Source organism: Diadema antillarum, unplaced genomic scaffold, assembly GCF_040938485.1.
Source record: "Diadema antillarum isolate AM-2024a unplaced genomic scaffold, OU_Dant_1.0 seq00001321_RagTag, whole genome shotgun sequence".
In the NCBI taxonomy this organism is placed as follows: domain Eukaryota; kingdom Metazoa; phylum Echinodermata; class Echinoidea; order Diadematoida; family Diadematidae; genus Diadema; species Diadema antillarum.
The window spans coordinates 155410-174141 of NW_027272092.1; the positions used below are offsets into that span (position 1 = coordinate 155410).

General features: G+C 37.6%; 1 protein-coding gene across 2 annotated transcripts; it reads left to right on the plus strand.

Annotated features, from left to right (window-relative positions):
- Nucleotides 1-4295: 4295 nt before the first annotated feature.
- Nucleotides 4296-17421, plus strand: LOC139708223 (uncharacterized). Of its 2 annotated transcripts, XM_071620194.1 has the most exons (4): nt 4296-4421; nt 4601-4719; nt 16202-16475; nt 16903-17421. In XM_071620194.1, exons 2-4 carry the CDS (start codon nt 4663-4665, stop codon nt 17280-17282), a joined length of 711 nt encoding a protein of 236 aa, XP_071476295.1. In that variant the 5' UTR covers nt 4296-4421; nt 4601-4662; the 3' UTR covers nt 17283-17421. The 2 variants fall into 2 exon arrangements, with proteins under 2 accessions (XP_071476295.1, XP_071476296.1); XM_071620195.1 differs by lacking the exons at nt 4296-4421; nt 4601-4719 and adding an exon at nt 13294-13839.
- The last annotated feature ends 1311 nt before the right edge of the window (nt 17422-18732 follow it).

Below are 18732 nucleotides of genomic sequence, written 5' to 3' on the forward strand. Positions count from 1 at the left end.
TTTGTGTTGCAAACTACTTCCTCAGTTTTTGCCCAATTTCCATGAAACTTGGTACAGATGTGTGCCTTTGGTTGTAGATGTGCAAGACGTATTTTTCGACAGTACCCGAAAGTACGTTGCCATGGTAACGGCATATTAATGGCAGAAGATCAAGGAAAGATCTTGCGGATTTAACTACTTCCTCAGTTTTTTGACCAAAGCTTATGAAATGTTGTTTTGACCAAAGCTTATGAAATGTTGTTTGGTGGGGGTATAACCAGTCGCTGTAGCGACATTTCTAGTTCCTCTTACTGTTCCTCCTTTTCGGAATATATATATATATATATATGAAGAGCATAAATGCAATAAGTGAATAAATAAATAGATAAATAAATCTAAAAAAAATCAATCTAGGGCAATTACCCCTTGGCCAATTACCCCAGACCCTTTCCCTGACCATAACCATAATCCTCATCCTGAACCTAGACCTAACCCTAAATCTAATCTTTACTCTAACCCTTATCGCTTACATGTACCAGTATTTAGCCGGGGGGGGGGGGGGGGGGGGGTAATTTCCCTGACATTGTTTTCATCAATTGCGGTATGGGAGATTGAATCTGATGAAGAATAAAGAAAATTGTTACATGAAATATACATGTGATGATTTTGATATCTTAAATTTCTTGTATAATAGGTGTGCTATCATTAAAAAGGTTTCATTTTCTTTGTCACTTTGATGATGACCTAGTTAAAAAAACAAACAAACAAACAAACAAACAAAAAGAAGGGGAAAAAAGAGGCCTGGGGGTCTCCCGCTCACATGGGGTATGGTATCCATTTATTCTATTACATTGGTAAAGAGACCTGCAAAGTACACTGTACCTAGAAAACTTGATTATGCAGTTTAAAGAAAAATAAAGATCAAAATATAAAAACTGGTCCTCTTTGAGTCCCCGCCTGGATCTACCGTAACTAACCCTTGAAAGTACATGCGGCAATGAACTTACAGAGTATTTTCATCTAAGCAAGATTTTCTCTCTTTTTTTTTTGTATATTAAGTATAGACCTAATCTACCATTTGCAGATGAAACAAAAACCCGGCATTAGTGCTTCAAAAGAGTTCTAAAATGTGACTTAGGGATAGAAACAACCACTGTAAAAACTTGAAGCCGTATAATCGATGAAGTGTTAATAAATGCACAAAATGTAAAATAATAACATAATGATATAAATGTTTCCAGCCTAAACCGTCTACAGTTACGGTTTATTGGGAAAAACACTGATATCACCTAATATTTTAGGTTTTATTACAGAAGTTTTATATGGTAGGATGTTTTGTCATACAACAGACCTACACAGATGCATCAAATGTGATATCTTTCAACATTTTTGAAAGGCTGCTTTCAAAGGTAAACTGGACCTTTTTAATGAACACTGTGACTCCAGTGATAATGCTGTCGAGCTCTGTGGCAAATTTGACCTTGTGTAATTCTACGAGAAAAGGAGGGAAATGTGAAAATTAGGGCCCAGTACATATGAGTACATATGGCCATAGCCCCCTCCCCCCCCCCCCCCCCCACTCTCACACTGAGAGCCCATCCCTGGAACTGCCATGGATATATTTAATTAAAACTGCAGTCACCATTATATTTACTCATAACATTAACTTCTCGTTCTAGAGAAGAAGATATATAAACATTTCCTAATTTGGTGGATTATATTCCCCCCCCCCCCCACTCCATGTGGCATTGTGCCCCCGAGGCTACCCCACATGTGGGAAATTGTTCACATTTGTACTTATATATTTCCTACACTCTTTGGCTATAACACCTAGCTGTCAAGTTTGTTGAAAATCTTATCTTGCACTTTCAAGAAGGAGATGAAAATATGAAAAATTGGGCCCAACTTGACCCCCATCCCTGGATCTGCCATATTTTGTTTTAAATTTAATCACGGGGTTAAAAGACCTTAATCAGCCTAGAGGCTGTTTTTCAGAGAGGCCGTGAATAAAGTATTTGATATAAAGAGAACATATCAAAGATACTGAACAAAACAAAATCAAATCTAATATAGAGGTGATACGAATGTCAAAGAAAAAAAAACACATAACGAAACAAAGACTAAACACACTTAAGTTCTATAGAAGAAGATTCCCAAAGATTCCTTTAAATTCATGGCCTCCTCCTCCCTCCCCCGCATTGTGCCCCTTGCAATTGGGGGTCCTAAAGCGAGGTATGATGCCCAATTGCACAGATACATATTCTGTCGCCTTAGCTATAATCCCTGTCAATTTTGCGTTGTGAAAATCAGACTATACGATTTCAAGAAGATGAAAATTTGAAAATTGGTCCCAATTTGGTACCCCATCTCATCCCCTAATCTGCCATGTTCTATCACCCTAGCGATAATCCCTGCTGCCAAGTTTGGTGAAAATCAGACTATGAGTTTTCAAGAATTTGAAAATGTGAAAACTGATCCCAGTTTAGGCCTAAACCCCCTCCCCCGCCCATCTCCAAATCTGCCGATATCAATACTTGAAACAACAGTCACCAATCTAACTTATTCATAGCACTGACTCATGCAGCTTACCACTTAATTTGAGAGAAGATTTGTAAAGATTCCTGGCATTGCGTTTTTGTTTGTTTGTTTGTTTGTTTGTTTGTTTGTTTGTTTTATTTCCATCCTAGAACACTGGAGAAGATGGCTGGATAGCCTACATTTAGCGGCACTATACCTGGTCTTCCATGGGGCCCAGTTGCATGCGGGACTACTTCACCCAGGTTAAACACCCTGCTCTTTGCGATGAATAAATGAAACGGGATCTTTAATATACATGAGTTGTGACTCTCTCACACACAGGACCTTCGTTTTATGTCCTATGCGAGGGACAGAGTGTATTGCTTCTTACTAGAGGGGACAGTATGATTCTTTGCTCAGCGGGACCACCCGAGAATCGAACCGGTGTCCTTTGGATCGTGAGGCAGACGCGCTACCGACTGAGCTAATTAAATTCACCGCGATGGATTCCGGGTGTGGAGTCCGATGCTAGTTTGTACAAATATCTGTTCTATCAGTCTATCAAACATCTGCCAAGTTTGGTCAACAAAGAAGCGCCATGCATTTTCGAGAAGAAGATAGAAAATAATAATTAATGCCCCAATACGGACCCACTGGAGCCGCCATGCATGAACAAACTTGAAACTACCGTCATCAGTGTATAGCTTACTTACTCGTAGCTTTAGCTCCGCTCTATTAACTATCACTTTTGGTTTTAGAGAGGATTGTGAAGATTCCTTTTTTTTTTGGAGGGGGCGGGGGGGGGGGGGGGGCAAGGTGCCATTTTGAAGAAATTGAGATCTTATCCCCCTAGGGATGCTATACCTGCGAAGTTTGGTGGAAATTCATTATGGAGTTTTCAAGAAAAGGATGAAAATGTAAAAAGTTTACGCAAGACGGACAACGGACGACCTCGGACAGTGAGTGATCACCATAGCTCACTGGCATAGATAAGCTAAAACAGACTGAAGATGGCGCATATCGGTTTTTGCATTCCATTTCTTCATATACATACACCGGTATGTTAAAATTCAGACTTTGCATGAGATTTGATGTGATGTCCAGGCTAAAATTGTTTCTAAAGATGTCCTTACCGGTGACACGACACGACAAGGACTTACTAGGGATAGCGTTATAGGGTTGTCAAGTGATAGGGTTTTCAATTTAGTTTGATATGCCTAGGATTATGGTTTGGGTTAGATGTTTGTGGGTAGGATCTATTTCTTGCTTAGCGTCCATATATTTCATGGGGATGGTCCCCGAGCTATTGTTGCAAGAGCAAAATGTTATCCGGAACCTTCTTGATCCCCACCCATGATATCTTGGGGTAAGCCCTTATATACTTACATCAATCATCTCCATAGATGAAAAGTATAGTTTTACCCAAAAGGCTGGTTGTGTTATGATCCCCTTAACAGATTGAAGTCAGAGTAGGCCTCGCCCTATTTGTATTTTTCTTTCTTCTGATGCACTGTACTAGTTATTTTTGTCAATTATTTATAGCTAATACTTGCATAGTATATATACTTGTGCATGATAATTGCCACTCTACTATCTTCTTTTTAATTAATTATTATTATTATTATTTTACATTGCTCGGTAGCTTAGTCTATATGATAGCAGTGCATTACTGTAGTCTGACTTGAGCACGTGATACGACCAGTGCGAAGGTCATGCATTGCATGTTCGTCTATCCAGAGTGCATGTAGTCTCCTCATTGGGGAATCCCCGCCAGTATGTCTGGCCGACACATCGTACACCAGAGACTGTGTAGTACAATTACTTACCGTGCTTGGGCGAGTGCAGGCAAGACTCAATACTTTGACAGCACGAATTACCTTCTGCCACTCTATTATACCGCCACCGCCTTTACACCAGTGAAATCGGTAAGACTACAACTAAACATTTTTCCCATTAATGAAAATAGTGATAGTGTGGGAGATTTATGACAGGGTACTTTACATGCATGCATGCCCATTATCATGGAAACATCAAGTCATTGATTTGCCTTATACACAGTGTACTTCCCTTTTCATTACATGTACACGGTGCTTTTACTTCGCAGATTTTGCATTCGCTAGTGGCATATCTTGCGCAGAAAGAGGTTTCTTCCCTGCCAGGTGCACAATGTCATACGGCTCTCTCCCCAGCCAATCGAGCAGTGACGCTGCAGGTGCCGGACAGGTAAACACATTCAAATGAATCATGACAATTTGTGATTTTTTGGAAGACCTTTCAACCTAACGCATGAGTTGTTTTATACAAATGCATGAAAGCATCGACGAGAAATATTAGCACAGGCAATTATTACATAATGCAGTGAAAGCACCAATAAATATTAACATGCAACGAGATAAACTGAAGAGAATGCAGGTCCGTAACGTCACCATCTCTTGAACCTTTTTGTAGCAAGAAGGTTCAAGAGATGGAGTCACAGCAGTTCTATTCTCTGTGCTAGTCCCTGGTTAGATGACGTCACATAAAATATTTGAAAAAAACTATTGTGCCAAACATGTTATGCCCCTCAGATAGGAAGACAACAGATGCATGAATCATGGCATGGAGCCAATCTCTATGGAAGATATGTCTTGTGATGGTATTTACTTTTCGCCATCCCTGCTTATAAAAGATGAGTGATACATGGGGGTAAAGACGCGGGGACGCGCGAATAGAAAGTTGCGCAAAAAATGCTGAAATAAACATCAACATTAACCGTCTGGACATATTGGACACTATAACCTGACATATCACTTTGTAAAGCACTACCATGGCTACACCGAATCAGCTTCATTAGTCAGAATTACGCGGATCGAGAAGTGATAAAGTTTCCCAATGGGTAGGACTACAATTTCAAACACTTCCACAACATACACCTCAGATTTACACTTTCGCACATTATTTCCGGACAGAATTGACTTTTATTTTACATGCTTTATCATCAGGTGAAGTTTCATTTCATTTTTGACGAATAAAAAATCAAAATACACTCGAAATTATCTTATCCCAAGAGTTCAAAATGAAACTTCAGATTGCTAAGAAACATGACGGCATCGAACCCCATCAATGCACACACATGCGTGGATCTGTGGAATTCTTTTGGAACTCTACTGAAAATTGATAGCTGTTTGAATAATCAAAACTAGTTGGAACTCCATCTCTTGAACCTCCTTTACTTGTAGGCACTTCACTCGTTTTGCAAGGCGGACGTAACAAATTTATAGAATTACAAGTATGTCTGAACAAAAAAAAAATGAATTTGCGCTTCAGACCATATAGTAGACCACAATGAAAGCATTCATTTCATTGATTTTCACTGAGTATGTTAGCACTTTTATCATTATCATTGATGAATATACTATAAGCTGTAATGAATACTTTTTATTTTTTTAAATTTATTTATTTCAACATATTTGACAGGATAACAAGATCAGCAAGTGAATGCTGTTTTACATCAAGGTCCTGTACAATCCAACTATATAAATATAAAAATCATGTCACATAAGTATAAGCATAAAAACCACTACAAACAAGCAATCAGAGCTGAAAGGAGCAATACGTCTATAGTTGAAATCAGTAGTAACCAGATCGATGTATGATATGACGAAACAATATGATAGAAAAGGATATATTAAAACAGCGAATAAAATGATGCAAGATTATATACACAATCAAACCATTTGGTGTACAAAAGGAATTTAAAAACTCTACCAGTAAGGACTTGAATCAACAAGCCCACGATCATGAAAAGCAGATAGAAATTCCATGTAAAAATCTACACTAATAAATAAATTACATGCAATCTGGCAGTCATGCCCATTAAACCTAAACAGTTGAATGCTTGTATACCCATAACACACATTCAAGGACTCACGCACACATACTTTGCACAAGGCAAGTTTGGGTAATACAATGTGACCAAAAATAATATGATACATATTATGTAAAAACAGGGCGTTTGATAAAATCAGTGAAAATACATTTTCTTACATAATTTAAAAGCTGATAATGACTTTGATTTCTTTAAAACATTTGGTAGTGAGTTCCGTACCTTTCCTCCTGCATATGTAAAGCAGCTTTTAAAACACTCTACATTCGGTTTAGGTGGTACCACATTCAAAGAACCAGCTGCTCTTGTATTAGACCCATGCCTGGCAAAAATCATCTCAATATTATTGCACATTCGGGTGGGGGCAAGTCCATGGATGCATTTATACATTAGCGTTGACAAAAAATAATTCCTTCTATTTTCAAATGCTTGTAAATTCAAAACCATGATAATGTCATTTCCATTTGCAGTTTCGTAATCAAAATTTGATGTGATAACTCGTGCTGCCCTCTTTTGTAGTCGATAAAGAATATTTCTATTTTTCACAGAGCAATTTCCCCAAACGGAGCATGAATAATCAATACACAGTTGAATAACTGCAGTATACAAAAGTTTAAGTGAATCTTTATCCAAAAATTGGCTCATTTTACGTAACATAAATAATTTCATAGAAATAGATTTGGCAAGATTTTGTATGTGTGCACCCCACTGAAGATGGTCGTCTATTATAACACCCAAATACCTAAAATCATGAACCTGTTCAATCCTTTTTCCATCAAGAAAAGTGTTCAAACTTTTGGAGCACCGTGGACTTAATAGCATTACCTTAGTCTTATCTAAGTTAATACATAATCTATTTCTCTTGTACCATCTATATAATGAGTTCAAATCATTTTGCAACATTTGTGTAACTCTATCAGTATCTTTAGGCGAACAATAAATTACTACATCATCTGCGAATACATTACAGGAACATGAATATACAGATTCGGAAATATCATTAATAAATATGAGGAAAAGTTATAGGCCAATGTACACTCCCTTGTGGTACCCCTGTCGTGATACTTTTGGATGTTGAGAGATGGCCATGGCAAAAAACATTTTGACTCCTACCAGTGAAATAATCAGAAAACCATTTCAATTGTTTGCCCTTGATGCCATAACATTCCAGCTTATGCAATAATAACGTATAATCAATTGAATCAAAACACTTAGAAATATAAAAAAAACAACAACATGCAGTAACTGCTTCACGATCGTTAAAAGACTCCAACCAATCATCAACAGCTCGATGGAGACAAGTGTTAGTTGAGTGATGGGGCAAGAATGCGGCTTGATCGTTAATCAAATCATTTTGCTGAAGATATGCCAATAACTGATCTTTCATCTGCTTTTCAAAAATTTTTGATACATGACAAGCGACAGAAATTGGTCTATAATTTGAAGGATCATTTTTACTTCCTTTGCCCTTATAGGCGTCGTTTTAGCCCTTTTCCAATCAGTCAAACTCTTATTACATGTAATATAAAGTGTTTCAGAAATGACAGGAGCAGCTATACATAACAACTTAGAATCAAAATTCAGAATGTCAAGGTTGCTATCTTTACCAAGATTTATGAGAGAATTACGAATGCTATCAACCGAGACACAATCAAAAATAAACTCATAAATACATTCAGAATGATTCCATTGAAAAGTACTTTTACCACTTTCTACTATTTCTTTACCGACATTAACAAAATATTCATTCAATTTATCAGCAGTCAATTCCATCGGAACGTTATCTTTACGTTTTCTACCCGTGACTCTATTCAGTTCTCTCCACACTCTCTTACTGTCATTTTTACATTTATCTAACATAACATTCATATACTTCTTTTTACTACTGCATCTAAGTTTGTAATACTGTTTCTGACTCTTTGGTATTCCTTCTTAAAAAGAGGTTGGGATTCACATTTTTTCTTTAAATAATCTCTTTTATAAATCAGCTTTACAATATCTTTTGTGATCCATGGACAACATCTCTGTTTAACTCTTATCCTTTTTAAAGGGGCGTGCATGTCACATACTTGTAGTTTTCCATTTTATCCATTTTTCATTTACTCCTTCTGCCTCATCCGTGAAATCATTCATTGAAAAAACTCTCTTAAGATCATCCAAAAACCTAATCTCATCAAACACATTAAAATCACGGAAGACAATTTCTTTATGTTTCCTATCAGTACTTATCCTCATGTCAACACATGTATGTATAAGATAATGATCGCTGATTGAAATCTTTGCTACATTACAGACAGTATGTTTATGAGGGAAACTGGTAAGTATATGATCTAAACACTTTGATGATTTATCTGTGACCCTCGTCAGCTTGTGAACAATTTGTGTTAAGAAAAACAGATTTTCAATCAAAATGATAGGATTATTACACAAATTTTCATCAATCTTATAATCATAATTCAAATCTCTCAAAATCACATTCTCTTTATTTTCATCTGTTATTTTCTCAAGAATATCCAAAAAAAAAAAAATCAAAATACAACCTATTCGCATCAGGTGGATGCGCTGCCATGCAACTTTAACATAATGATTACATGAAGTAGCATTACCCCCACAGTGCTTATCTCCATTAATTTAAAGCCAACATGCCTGTGATCAAATCAATGACCCTTATTTCTGCTCATGCGCAAAGTGGAACTACGAAGTTGCCATACAAGCCAGTTCGTAATTTGCTCATGTGCAAATCTCCAAAACGATCTATTTTTTTATGAGGTGGTTAGATACTTTACTCCTTTTCAAAGCGGCATAATACCCAACATAACATTATGAAATTCATATTCAGACAAATAATGAACCTTCACAGACCAGGTGACCAGCACGGCCTATAGATTAATGAAGTGGTAACGTGATTAGCAGGTTTAAAACGATGAAGAAATTATTGACATTTACTCAAATGGTAATTAAGAATTCAGTGCGGAAACTAATCAGAAAATCTGAGTTTAATTTACACCGTGGATTTGGAATCTGAGACTGAATTTATGATTCTGAATTTTAATTTATTACTTCCAACCTATGATACGAATATCTACTTGGCTTTTGCTAAGTTACGAAATAACAAATACATAAATATTAGAAATAGAAAATATAAAAGTCGATGAGGGTAATTCGTCTCTCGTTTGCCACAAAAGAAAAAAAAATCAGTGCAATTAAGAATCATTAATTTGCATAAATATCAGTAGGTCTACCCGCTGCGACTATACAGGCATAGGTACGATAGGGATAAGAACCACCAACGACTATCAGGCGGAATCTCGTTATTATACTCGGTGTTACAAAAAACATTTCCCACTTTTGATCCGTTATAATTCAAATCGATATACCTCAGATAACACTAACATTGACATGAGCAATAGCTGAAAAGTGTAAAATTTTGTTGGAGGTATTTTGAAAATGAAAGCATGATTCAGCTTCTTTGAATTCAACATTAATTTTTCAGTTATTAGGTTTCAGATTTTGCTCTATTTTCAACCCTCGGTGTTATACAAAACTTCAAATTTGCACAGGGGGTTATTGGTGTGAATAGGAGTGTGTTGTTGATAACCAGACAATGGTCCTGGACAATGGCCAGGATTGGAATGCTCCATTACCATGATTACATATTTATGAGGAATTCCACTATCACAGCTAGTCTTTATTCATTCTGAAATGCGGTGTATGCAAGCACATGGAAACATGTGCTCACTTTTTTTCATGTGCATGCATTTCACCCTTTGCATGAATTCAGACTAACAGTGCCAAGGGCAAGCCACATGAATAATTAATAAAGCATTCACGTGCCTTGCAGCAGAGCTCTAAACAGGTGGTAGCCAGGTCTATTGTTCAGGGTCAATAAGCACACACTCACATACACATCATTGGTTCCGGTGTAAATTTCAATTTTTGTACAGAGGGTTGAAATTTGCTCAAAATCTGGAACCTAACATTGAAATAAATCAATTATTTCATGAAACTAATATAAGCTTTCATATTCAAATCACCTCCAACTAAATTGTATACTATTCAACTATTACTATTATCAATGACAAATGCTCTGATGTATAGTTTTTGAACAATTATAAAGAATCAAAAGTGGGAAATATTTTTTTAACACCTATATAGTACATTTATTTGACATGTGATGCTTGTTTATAGTCCTCAGGAGGTCGTGGGTTGAAGTGCAACCCAGGTATACTTGGGTCTTCCATGATCCTTTCATCATGCATAGCTATCACTCAAGTACTGAATACTAGCAAGGAGGTTTAAGAGATGGAGTTCCAACTGGCTGTAATTATTCAAATAGTTGTCACTTTTCTATTGATGTACAAAAGAATTCCACAGGTGCATCTGTGCCTTTGGTGGCGGGATTTGATGCCGCCGTCTTGCTGAGCAATCTTAAGATTCATTTTGAACGTTAACTTAATTTTGGCTATATTTTGCTTGTTTATCTATTAAATGAAACGAAATCTCACTTAATGATAAAGCTCATTAAACAAAGTCAATCCCTTCAAGAAATATGTGCAAAAGTGTAAATCAGAGCTGTATCATGTGAAAGTGTTTAAAATTGTACCCTCCTGGAAAGCCGGTTTTATCACTTTTCCACTTACTTCCTCCAAATAAAACTGATATGGAATAATCTTCGAGTATAATTCTTTATTATAGATATATCAGATTAGTGGCCGGGCACGGCCAGTCGAGTAATTTTCATTTTCATTTCATCATTTTTTGCGCAGTTTCTATTCGCCCCGTGTCTTTACCATTATATACCACCTATCTTTTATAAGTAGGGATGGTGAAAAGTAATTACCATCACAAAGACATATTTTCGTTAGAAAGTGGCTGATGATTATGCAATACTGAGACATGAGTTAATTGTCTTCCTATCTGCGCGGCAGATCGAATTTGCCAAATGCTTCAAATACTTTCGAGTGGCGGCATCGAACGTGACTTCAAAGGAAATACGACAGTTGTGACTCCATTCTCTTGAACCTCCTTGATACTAGTAATCGGTGTTACATTTACATAGGTCGATGAGGGTAATTTGTCAATCAGTTGCAATAATAAACATCTTAAAGCAACACAATACGCATCATAATTATATCATGCATATTTTCATAAAACCAGGACAGAAAAAAAAATCTTCTTTCTGCTTGGACTTACCAAATATTAAAAGGAAAGGATGAAATTATGTAGTTAAACATGCGTGTGCCCCATTTTAGAACCGAAAAAAAAAACAGGGCTGTTTGTACGCCTAACAGTTTTCCAAACTACTTCAGTCAGTTTATGTCTGTTTCGCAAATTTCTATAAAAATATGTAGAGAGTAGGCGGGACCGATAGGCCGTTTTCGTAATGTATTCAAATTTATGGATGTTTCATTCCCGGGAACATTAAGACGAGCTATTGCTGGAATCTAGTTTGCATATTGTTGCTATGTCAGACAAGCCTCAGACAAGCTTTCAGGTTGTCAAGAACAACATCTGTTTAAAAGATGGACATGGATATGAATATATGTCACGAAAACAGCCTATTAAAGTCGGTTTCAGTAAGTTTTATTTTTCCACTTGTATAAAGTAAATCGATGTGACAAAACAAACTATTTTGACATGAAAATAATCCTACACAAGAGTGCTCATTTCAAATATAAAATTATAAGAATACGTACATAGTTCCATGGTATATGTTAAAATATACAGGTGCAGGAGACCTTTACCGATAAGTAAATAGCTTGACTGTGGATAACGGCCTCTGGTGATTATGACTTGTTACAGTTCTCTCTATTTTTTTTAAACTGAAGGAACAAAATACGCATAAAACGCAATAGCTTAACCAGTCGAGTATTTCCTATGTCATGTGTGATGTCATACTTATTCATCGTCATGGAAACTGGGGATCTAAAGAGCCTCACCTTGCCCGAATACAATGTATCTGTGAACAATATCGTCACTAACCATGCTCACACCTCAGGTTCCAACCCAAGACTGTGATATCATCACTTCTGGACTCTATTGTGAGTCATTGTTTTTGTGTGAGGGAGCCAGCGTATAAATGAAGACGAATCAGATACAGCGTAGTTCATGTGCGAAAGCCAGACACAGATCCTATCTATACGAGCATGTATTGATATCAAACTACATGATAACAATGCGTATTCATATTTCGTTCACAGTGGTACAAATGTACTGAGTTACTAACATGAGACGACCTGTTTCTTTTGCATTCGTTCTTTCTGGTACCCTCGGATAGCGCTGATACACGGTCAATTCAATCCTGAATGTTATACTGAGTCGCAGTGTTGTAGAACGGGTCTTTTGTTTGTGATGGAGGCGTACATTAAGAGAAGGTTGTTCAATAAGCCAGTTCACAATTAGCTCATATGGACACTGTACATAGATTCATGTAATGACCTTCCTTTCCTTTCAGTTCGTTTGCCACTTTACTCGTTTTCAGAGCAGCGTGATACATAAGCTTGCCCAACGGACCAATAATTTTGGGGTTCGTGTTCAAAATAAAACACTGTAAAGATGTAATAATCACAATTGCTTTTCTACCGATTTGTTATAAAGTATGCATACTTGCAGGGCTAGACAAGTTTTTGAAGACGGTGCCAATAATAATGTTCGTGTGCTGGATCTCTCCGTATGTGTGCGTGCGTGACGCATGTGTGTGTGTCCGTATGTGTGTGTGCGTGCGCGTGTGTACATTGTATATGTGTGTGTGCGTGTACGTGTATATGGGGGGGGGGGGTGGTTATTGGTCGGGCCAAGGGTCAACATAATTATATACTCCCTTCCTCACTTTTGAAGCTGCAACCCCTGTTCTGCGTCCCCTGTAGGCACCATATCTTGTGATCATTAATTTTGTCAATAATGACTTCCTTTCTCCCTTTATCACCTAATGTTGTGGCTTTCCACCATTAGGATGCTTTAGATTTGTGACGCGGACGTTAAGACGAAGATTGCGTTGGATGTTCTCCTTTCTCTCCCCGTGTCGTTTAAAATGCGAATTAGCTTTAGATTTCGCGAAGACGCAGCATATAAAAAGTAAAATGGCGCCCCATTTCATGATGAGCGCATCAAGTAGCTCTCTACGTTGTGAATTTGAGCGGCTGCAAAAATGGCCCAGAACAAGAGATCGATTATGATAAGCATTTTGCGCATGCCCAGAACAGACTTTTTCCTCTACATGTTCCGCTTGTCGTGCGCGCGCAATAAGGGGATTCCCCGCTGAGCGAAACCTTAATGATATTATGATTGGTGTTTAGACAACAGATCGCTAAGTTTGAGTTATCGCCATTGACTAATGTCCGGTGGAACAAGCATTTTCTTCTAATCAAGAATTTTAGTCAGTGATCAACACATGAGCTGAGGTTTGAAGAGAAGAGCTGCGGGAAAATTAATCTGTAGAAATCATGACTAGCTCCTACGAGCGATTTCAAGGTAGTGAGGTATGTACACGACAATGTTGACGCATTGTGCACAGCGCAAGAGTACTTAGTAGTATTTTGGCAGCTGCGACCATTTTGCATGAAACTTTGTATCAGGTACAGAATAGATGAGAGGGAACGAATGCTGTTGTTTTTTGTGACTGCTACAAAATCGGTATTATGGATGTTTCGTGTTCTCAGACAAGCACGTGGCAATCGTACGTGGTCAGGGCCTGATTATAAATTATTTGTGTGCAGGAAATATTCCAAGTTATACATTCATGGTGTAGTCAAAGTTGTGTTACACATTGCACTGACATCCGCAAGCACTGTTCTGCGCATTCTGCCATGCATTTGACATAGCGTCTAATTTGTTGCGCTAGCAACGGAAGCAGTCTTTGTTTTGATGGCAGTGGCGGATCCATAGGGGGCGCACTGGGCGCGCGTCCCCCTCTTTATTTTTATTTGAAACAAAAGAAAAAAATGAAAAAAATAGGAGGAGTGATGCATGTGCCCCCCTTTAATTTTGCAAAGGTGCTCCCCTTTAGTGAATTCCTGGATCCGCCCCTGGATGGTGTTTTCAAAACGCTCGGGCAACACTAGAATTATGCGCACGTCTTGTAGCCATGCATTAGTGACCGTCGTTGCAGATGAAACAAAATAGTTCTAAAATGTGAATAAGGATAGAAATAACCACTCAGTGTAAAAAATGTGAACAACAGTTATAATAAGTCGATTTGCCTCTAGAAAACACCATCTAAAGTTGGTCTATTGAAAATATAGTGACATCTCCATGTATTTTAGGCTTTATTCAACTTTATTGCGATTTTTTATGTGGTAGGAAGTTTTGTTGGCCTACATACAAGTGACCTACACATATATGCGTCAAAATGTGATAACTGGAACATTTTTAAAATCACTGCTCCCAGTGGTAAACGCCGGGTACCTATTATTCCTTGTGTCTGCATGTTCCTGTGCACTGACTGTGTGTCTGCGTGCTATATGCAACACAATTATTGCACAGCCACAGTAACAGCAGCAACAACTATAGGAACGAAAACAAAAACAACAATCCAATTATTATTTTTCTGTTTTGCACCGAATGCAGTAGCGCGCAAGAGAGAAAGCGAGAGAGAGAGAGAGGTTCTTATGAGCATTAATAGGCATACATCCTCACCTTATCTGCTCCATATGGAAATCTTTCTTGGAATTTTCACACCTGACAATAATAGAAGCCAACAGTCCTGTAAAAGACCTTTATGAAGGTAATTAATAGAGTTTATCAAAAGTTAAGTGCAATTTGATTTTTTTCTGCAAATAAAAACAAACAAACAAGCAAACAAGCAGACAGCCCACATTAACAACTCCATCGTAGACCCAACGCATTGATTATTGAAATGGCATGGAGCCCCTTGAAAATTGTCCTGAATGATTCAGTGAATGCAGAAATTTGATACAGTTACATTAGCAAAAGTTTGAGGAAAATAAAACTCGTTTAAAAGGTTATAAATGATTTCAAAATTATTTGTTAAATTCATGTACTGTCAAGCATGGACTACGATAAAAAGAAAGATGTAAATAATAATTTTTATGGGAGCAGGGACGTCGATACATTTTGAGGACTGAGAAGACACTTTGATGACAGATGTGTCCTAAAATAGGCTGGCAATGTGCTAAACATTTTGTGGTGTCACTTCCGGGATCAATCGGCAGACAAGCAAAAAAAATAAATAAAAATAAAACAAACAATAAAACAAACTAAAACCAAACCACACCAAAAAAACAAAACAAAACAAAACAAAACAACTACAACAACAAAAACCGCACAGGGCTTTTTGCCACCTTCCGGGTTAATAGGATGCCAAGTGAAAAGACAAACAAACACACACACACACACACACACACAACAGGCACAAGGCTTACAAGCTTCACAGTTTCTGAATCTTACGTGTGGCTGTTCTATTATTAAGCATATTGTGTTGTATCTACGAATATTTTTTGTTTGTTCCTGTTATTTATACTGGCATTTTGACGTGATTTTAGTTTATGTCACCATAACCGTGGTCAAACTGGCAAAATATGCAATCTTTAACTTCGCGATCTTTTGCCAGTGTGACCGCGGCTTATGACTGTTTCTGTTTGTATTTATTATTCTTTTTTTTTGTTTTTTTTTTTGGTACTTTTTCCATGCATATCCGATTCTTCCGTGATATCCAACACTTACTGGAATCAACCTACAAGACACAAATTTGCAACACTCTTAAGTTAATAAAGGGGGAAGGGGCTACATACGATAAGAGCTTCACTTCGCTCCTAAGGTATTGTTGTCCACCTGTACTTTCACAAATCCTTCAACTATAGACGTGTCAATGTCACTTTGCAGATGGACCGGAAGCCCAGGGTCTTAGTCTGCACATCCAGCCTGCAGAGCAACGTGCAAGGATTTATTGACTGTATCACTCGAGAGTTCGGCCACCTCGCCACAGACTTTCAGTTCTGCCAACTGCCTTATAACGATGTGAGCGATTTTTCGTTCCGAGATCTCCCAGTGGACGTTGTGATACTGTGTCACTCCATACACAACAGGAGAATGGCCGTCACCGATGTGACAGACGCCCTCTACGACATATTTCTGCCAAATGCTTCGCGTCTTCTCGGTGAGGGAGGAGTCCCCGTTAGAAAAAGGGGAAAAATGACACGGCTTTCTTCTGAAGTCAACTTTTATGCTTCAATTCTTGTTATTCGACGTCGGAAATTGTTTTTTTTTTTAATGTAAAATGTGGAAAATTAAGAAACAGTAGATAGATGTATTATAGGAATCATGGACTGAACAATTCATGTTCGTATTTTTTCATTAACTGTAGTCGCAACACTTACAAATAAATAAATAAATAAATGATCTTGTATTATTATGATTATGAATATTGGAGAATAGTCAAGTACTACAGTTGAATACTCCCCTCCCCGTTATCCTCCAGAATGTTGCATTCATATCAACGAGTCGAAACCGTATTGTCTCCCGATTTTAATACATATTTTGTTTACTTGGTATTAACTGTTTTCAGATTGTTTCATTTCTTAAAGGCAAGAACAACATTGGTGTGATAGTGCACGATATGCCATCAGAGAAGATGGACACGAGCGACAAATACGAACAACAAATCGGGTTTTTGAAGACCACTCAACCGACAACTTTCGCCTGCGCCTCTCTGGTGGCGATGGCAGGGAACCTGGGGCCTAGCTCTCCCGAGCTCTTCGGCGACAGTCTCATCCAGATAGAGCAATTTCTTAGAGGAACTTCTCCGAGAAGAGTGGCTGCGAGAAGAGTAGCTGCGAGAGACTCTGGCAATACCGTGCAAACCATGCAAACGTGGATGATCAATAACAAGATAGTCATCCTTGTTCTTGTTATCGTTGGTGTAGCGATCATTATTGTTGCAATAGTGGTTCCCATTGTAGAATAAACAAATCACAACTCCAACTCTACAGCAGTTGAAGATGTCATGTTAATCATAGCAGGTCCGAGAGAGCCGTTGTTGGTATGAAATCGACTGTAGATTTCAGCGTGGAGAGAGAGAGAGAGAGACAGGAGAGAGAGAGGGTGGGAGAAGAAAAGAGAATCGAAAAGGGGAATAGTGAGGGGGATAAGAAAAGAGAAGAGAAAACAGGAGAGAGGAGAGGCCCTGCGCATGCTGGGTAAAAAAATCGTGATCATAATAATATTATGATCGTGATACTTTATCCACGAGCCTACGATCCGCATGTAATACGCGGATCGTAGGGTTGTTACTAACTGAAGGGAAGATTACGACAATCGAAGTGACTACTATTTTTCTGTTATTATGAAACGCCTTTGTCACATAAACCGAAAAAGCAGTGTAATATGCCACAAATTTCAAATCTTAAGAGTATGTGTACATCCTCAAGAAAGTGATGAAAATGAAACTCGCGATCTGACCATAAAACCTGCTATTCATAGTGTAGGCTTATGTGGATTTTCCCAGCCCATTTACATCACCTCTTTTTTGTACATGTATATTTTATTTGCTTTCAATCCCATCGTATGAGCCTATGTAGTATAATAACTATTTAGAATAACTATTCCTTCTAACGGGCCTTCTCAAGTGTATCATTATCATTATTATTATTTAATTAAGCAGGCAGGAATGTTGTGGATTGGGTTGGTTCCCTCTATAATGTTCGAGCATTTGGCCTGAAATTTGGCACGTGTGTACATGACCAGAACAAATCTTTCATCGGTGTTGACGGATGCACTGCCATGGTATACTCATCACCATCTTTGTCTAAAACATTGAGGATTGAGGTGATTTTCACAGATGAGGATGGCGGTATTGGTCACATTCAGTGATAGTTTTAGTTATGTCAATTGTGTATATGTATATTTCTTTTGTTGTTACTTTCTAGCTTTACCAGTAAGAAAGTTGAATTCGTTTGAAGCAGTTATCATATTTTCTTTTTATCATTGTTAATTCAGTGTACTGTAATACCTATTTTTATGATTATGATGGTAAACATGTGCAATTAAGTCTTTGTCTGCCAGAAATGATTTCAATAAAGCCTGTTCAATCAATCAAATACGTATATCAGGTTGAAAATAGGTGAGAAAGTTCAGACTTATAGCTTTTTTGGTGCTGCCAATCACGTCTGGTATATATGGGAGCCAAAGCGGTATTGTTTTTTTTTTTTTTTTTGCAGTTTGTTTTATTTCTCCACTTGTATGAAAGAAATTAGTATGACAAAATTAAACATTTTCACACGAAACAAAATCAAACATTTTCACATGAAACAAAATCAAACATTTTCACATGAAAATATAAACCCTAATACTCATTAATCACGCAAATGGTAAATACGTACATACTGCATACATGTATTCCATGATATAAAGAGAAG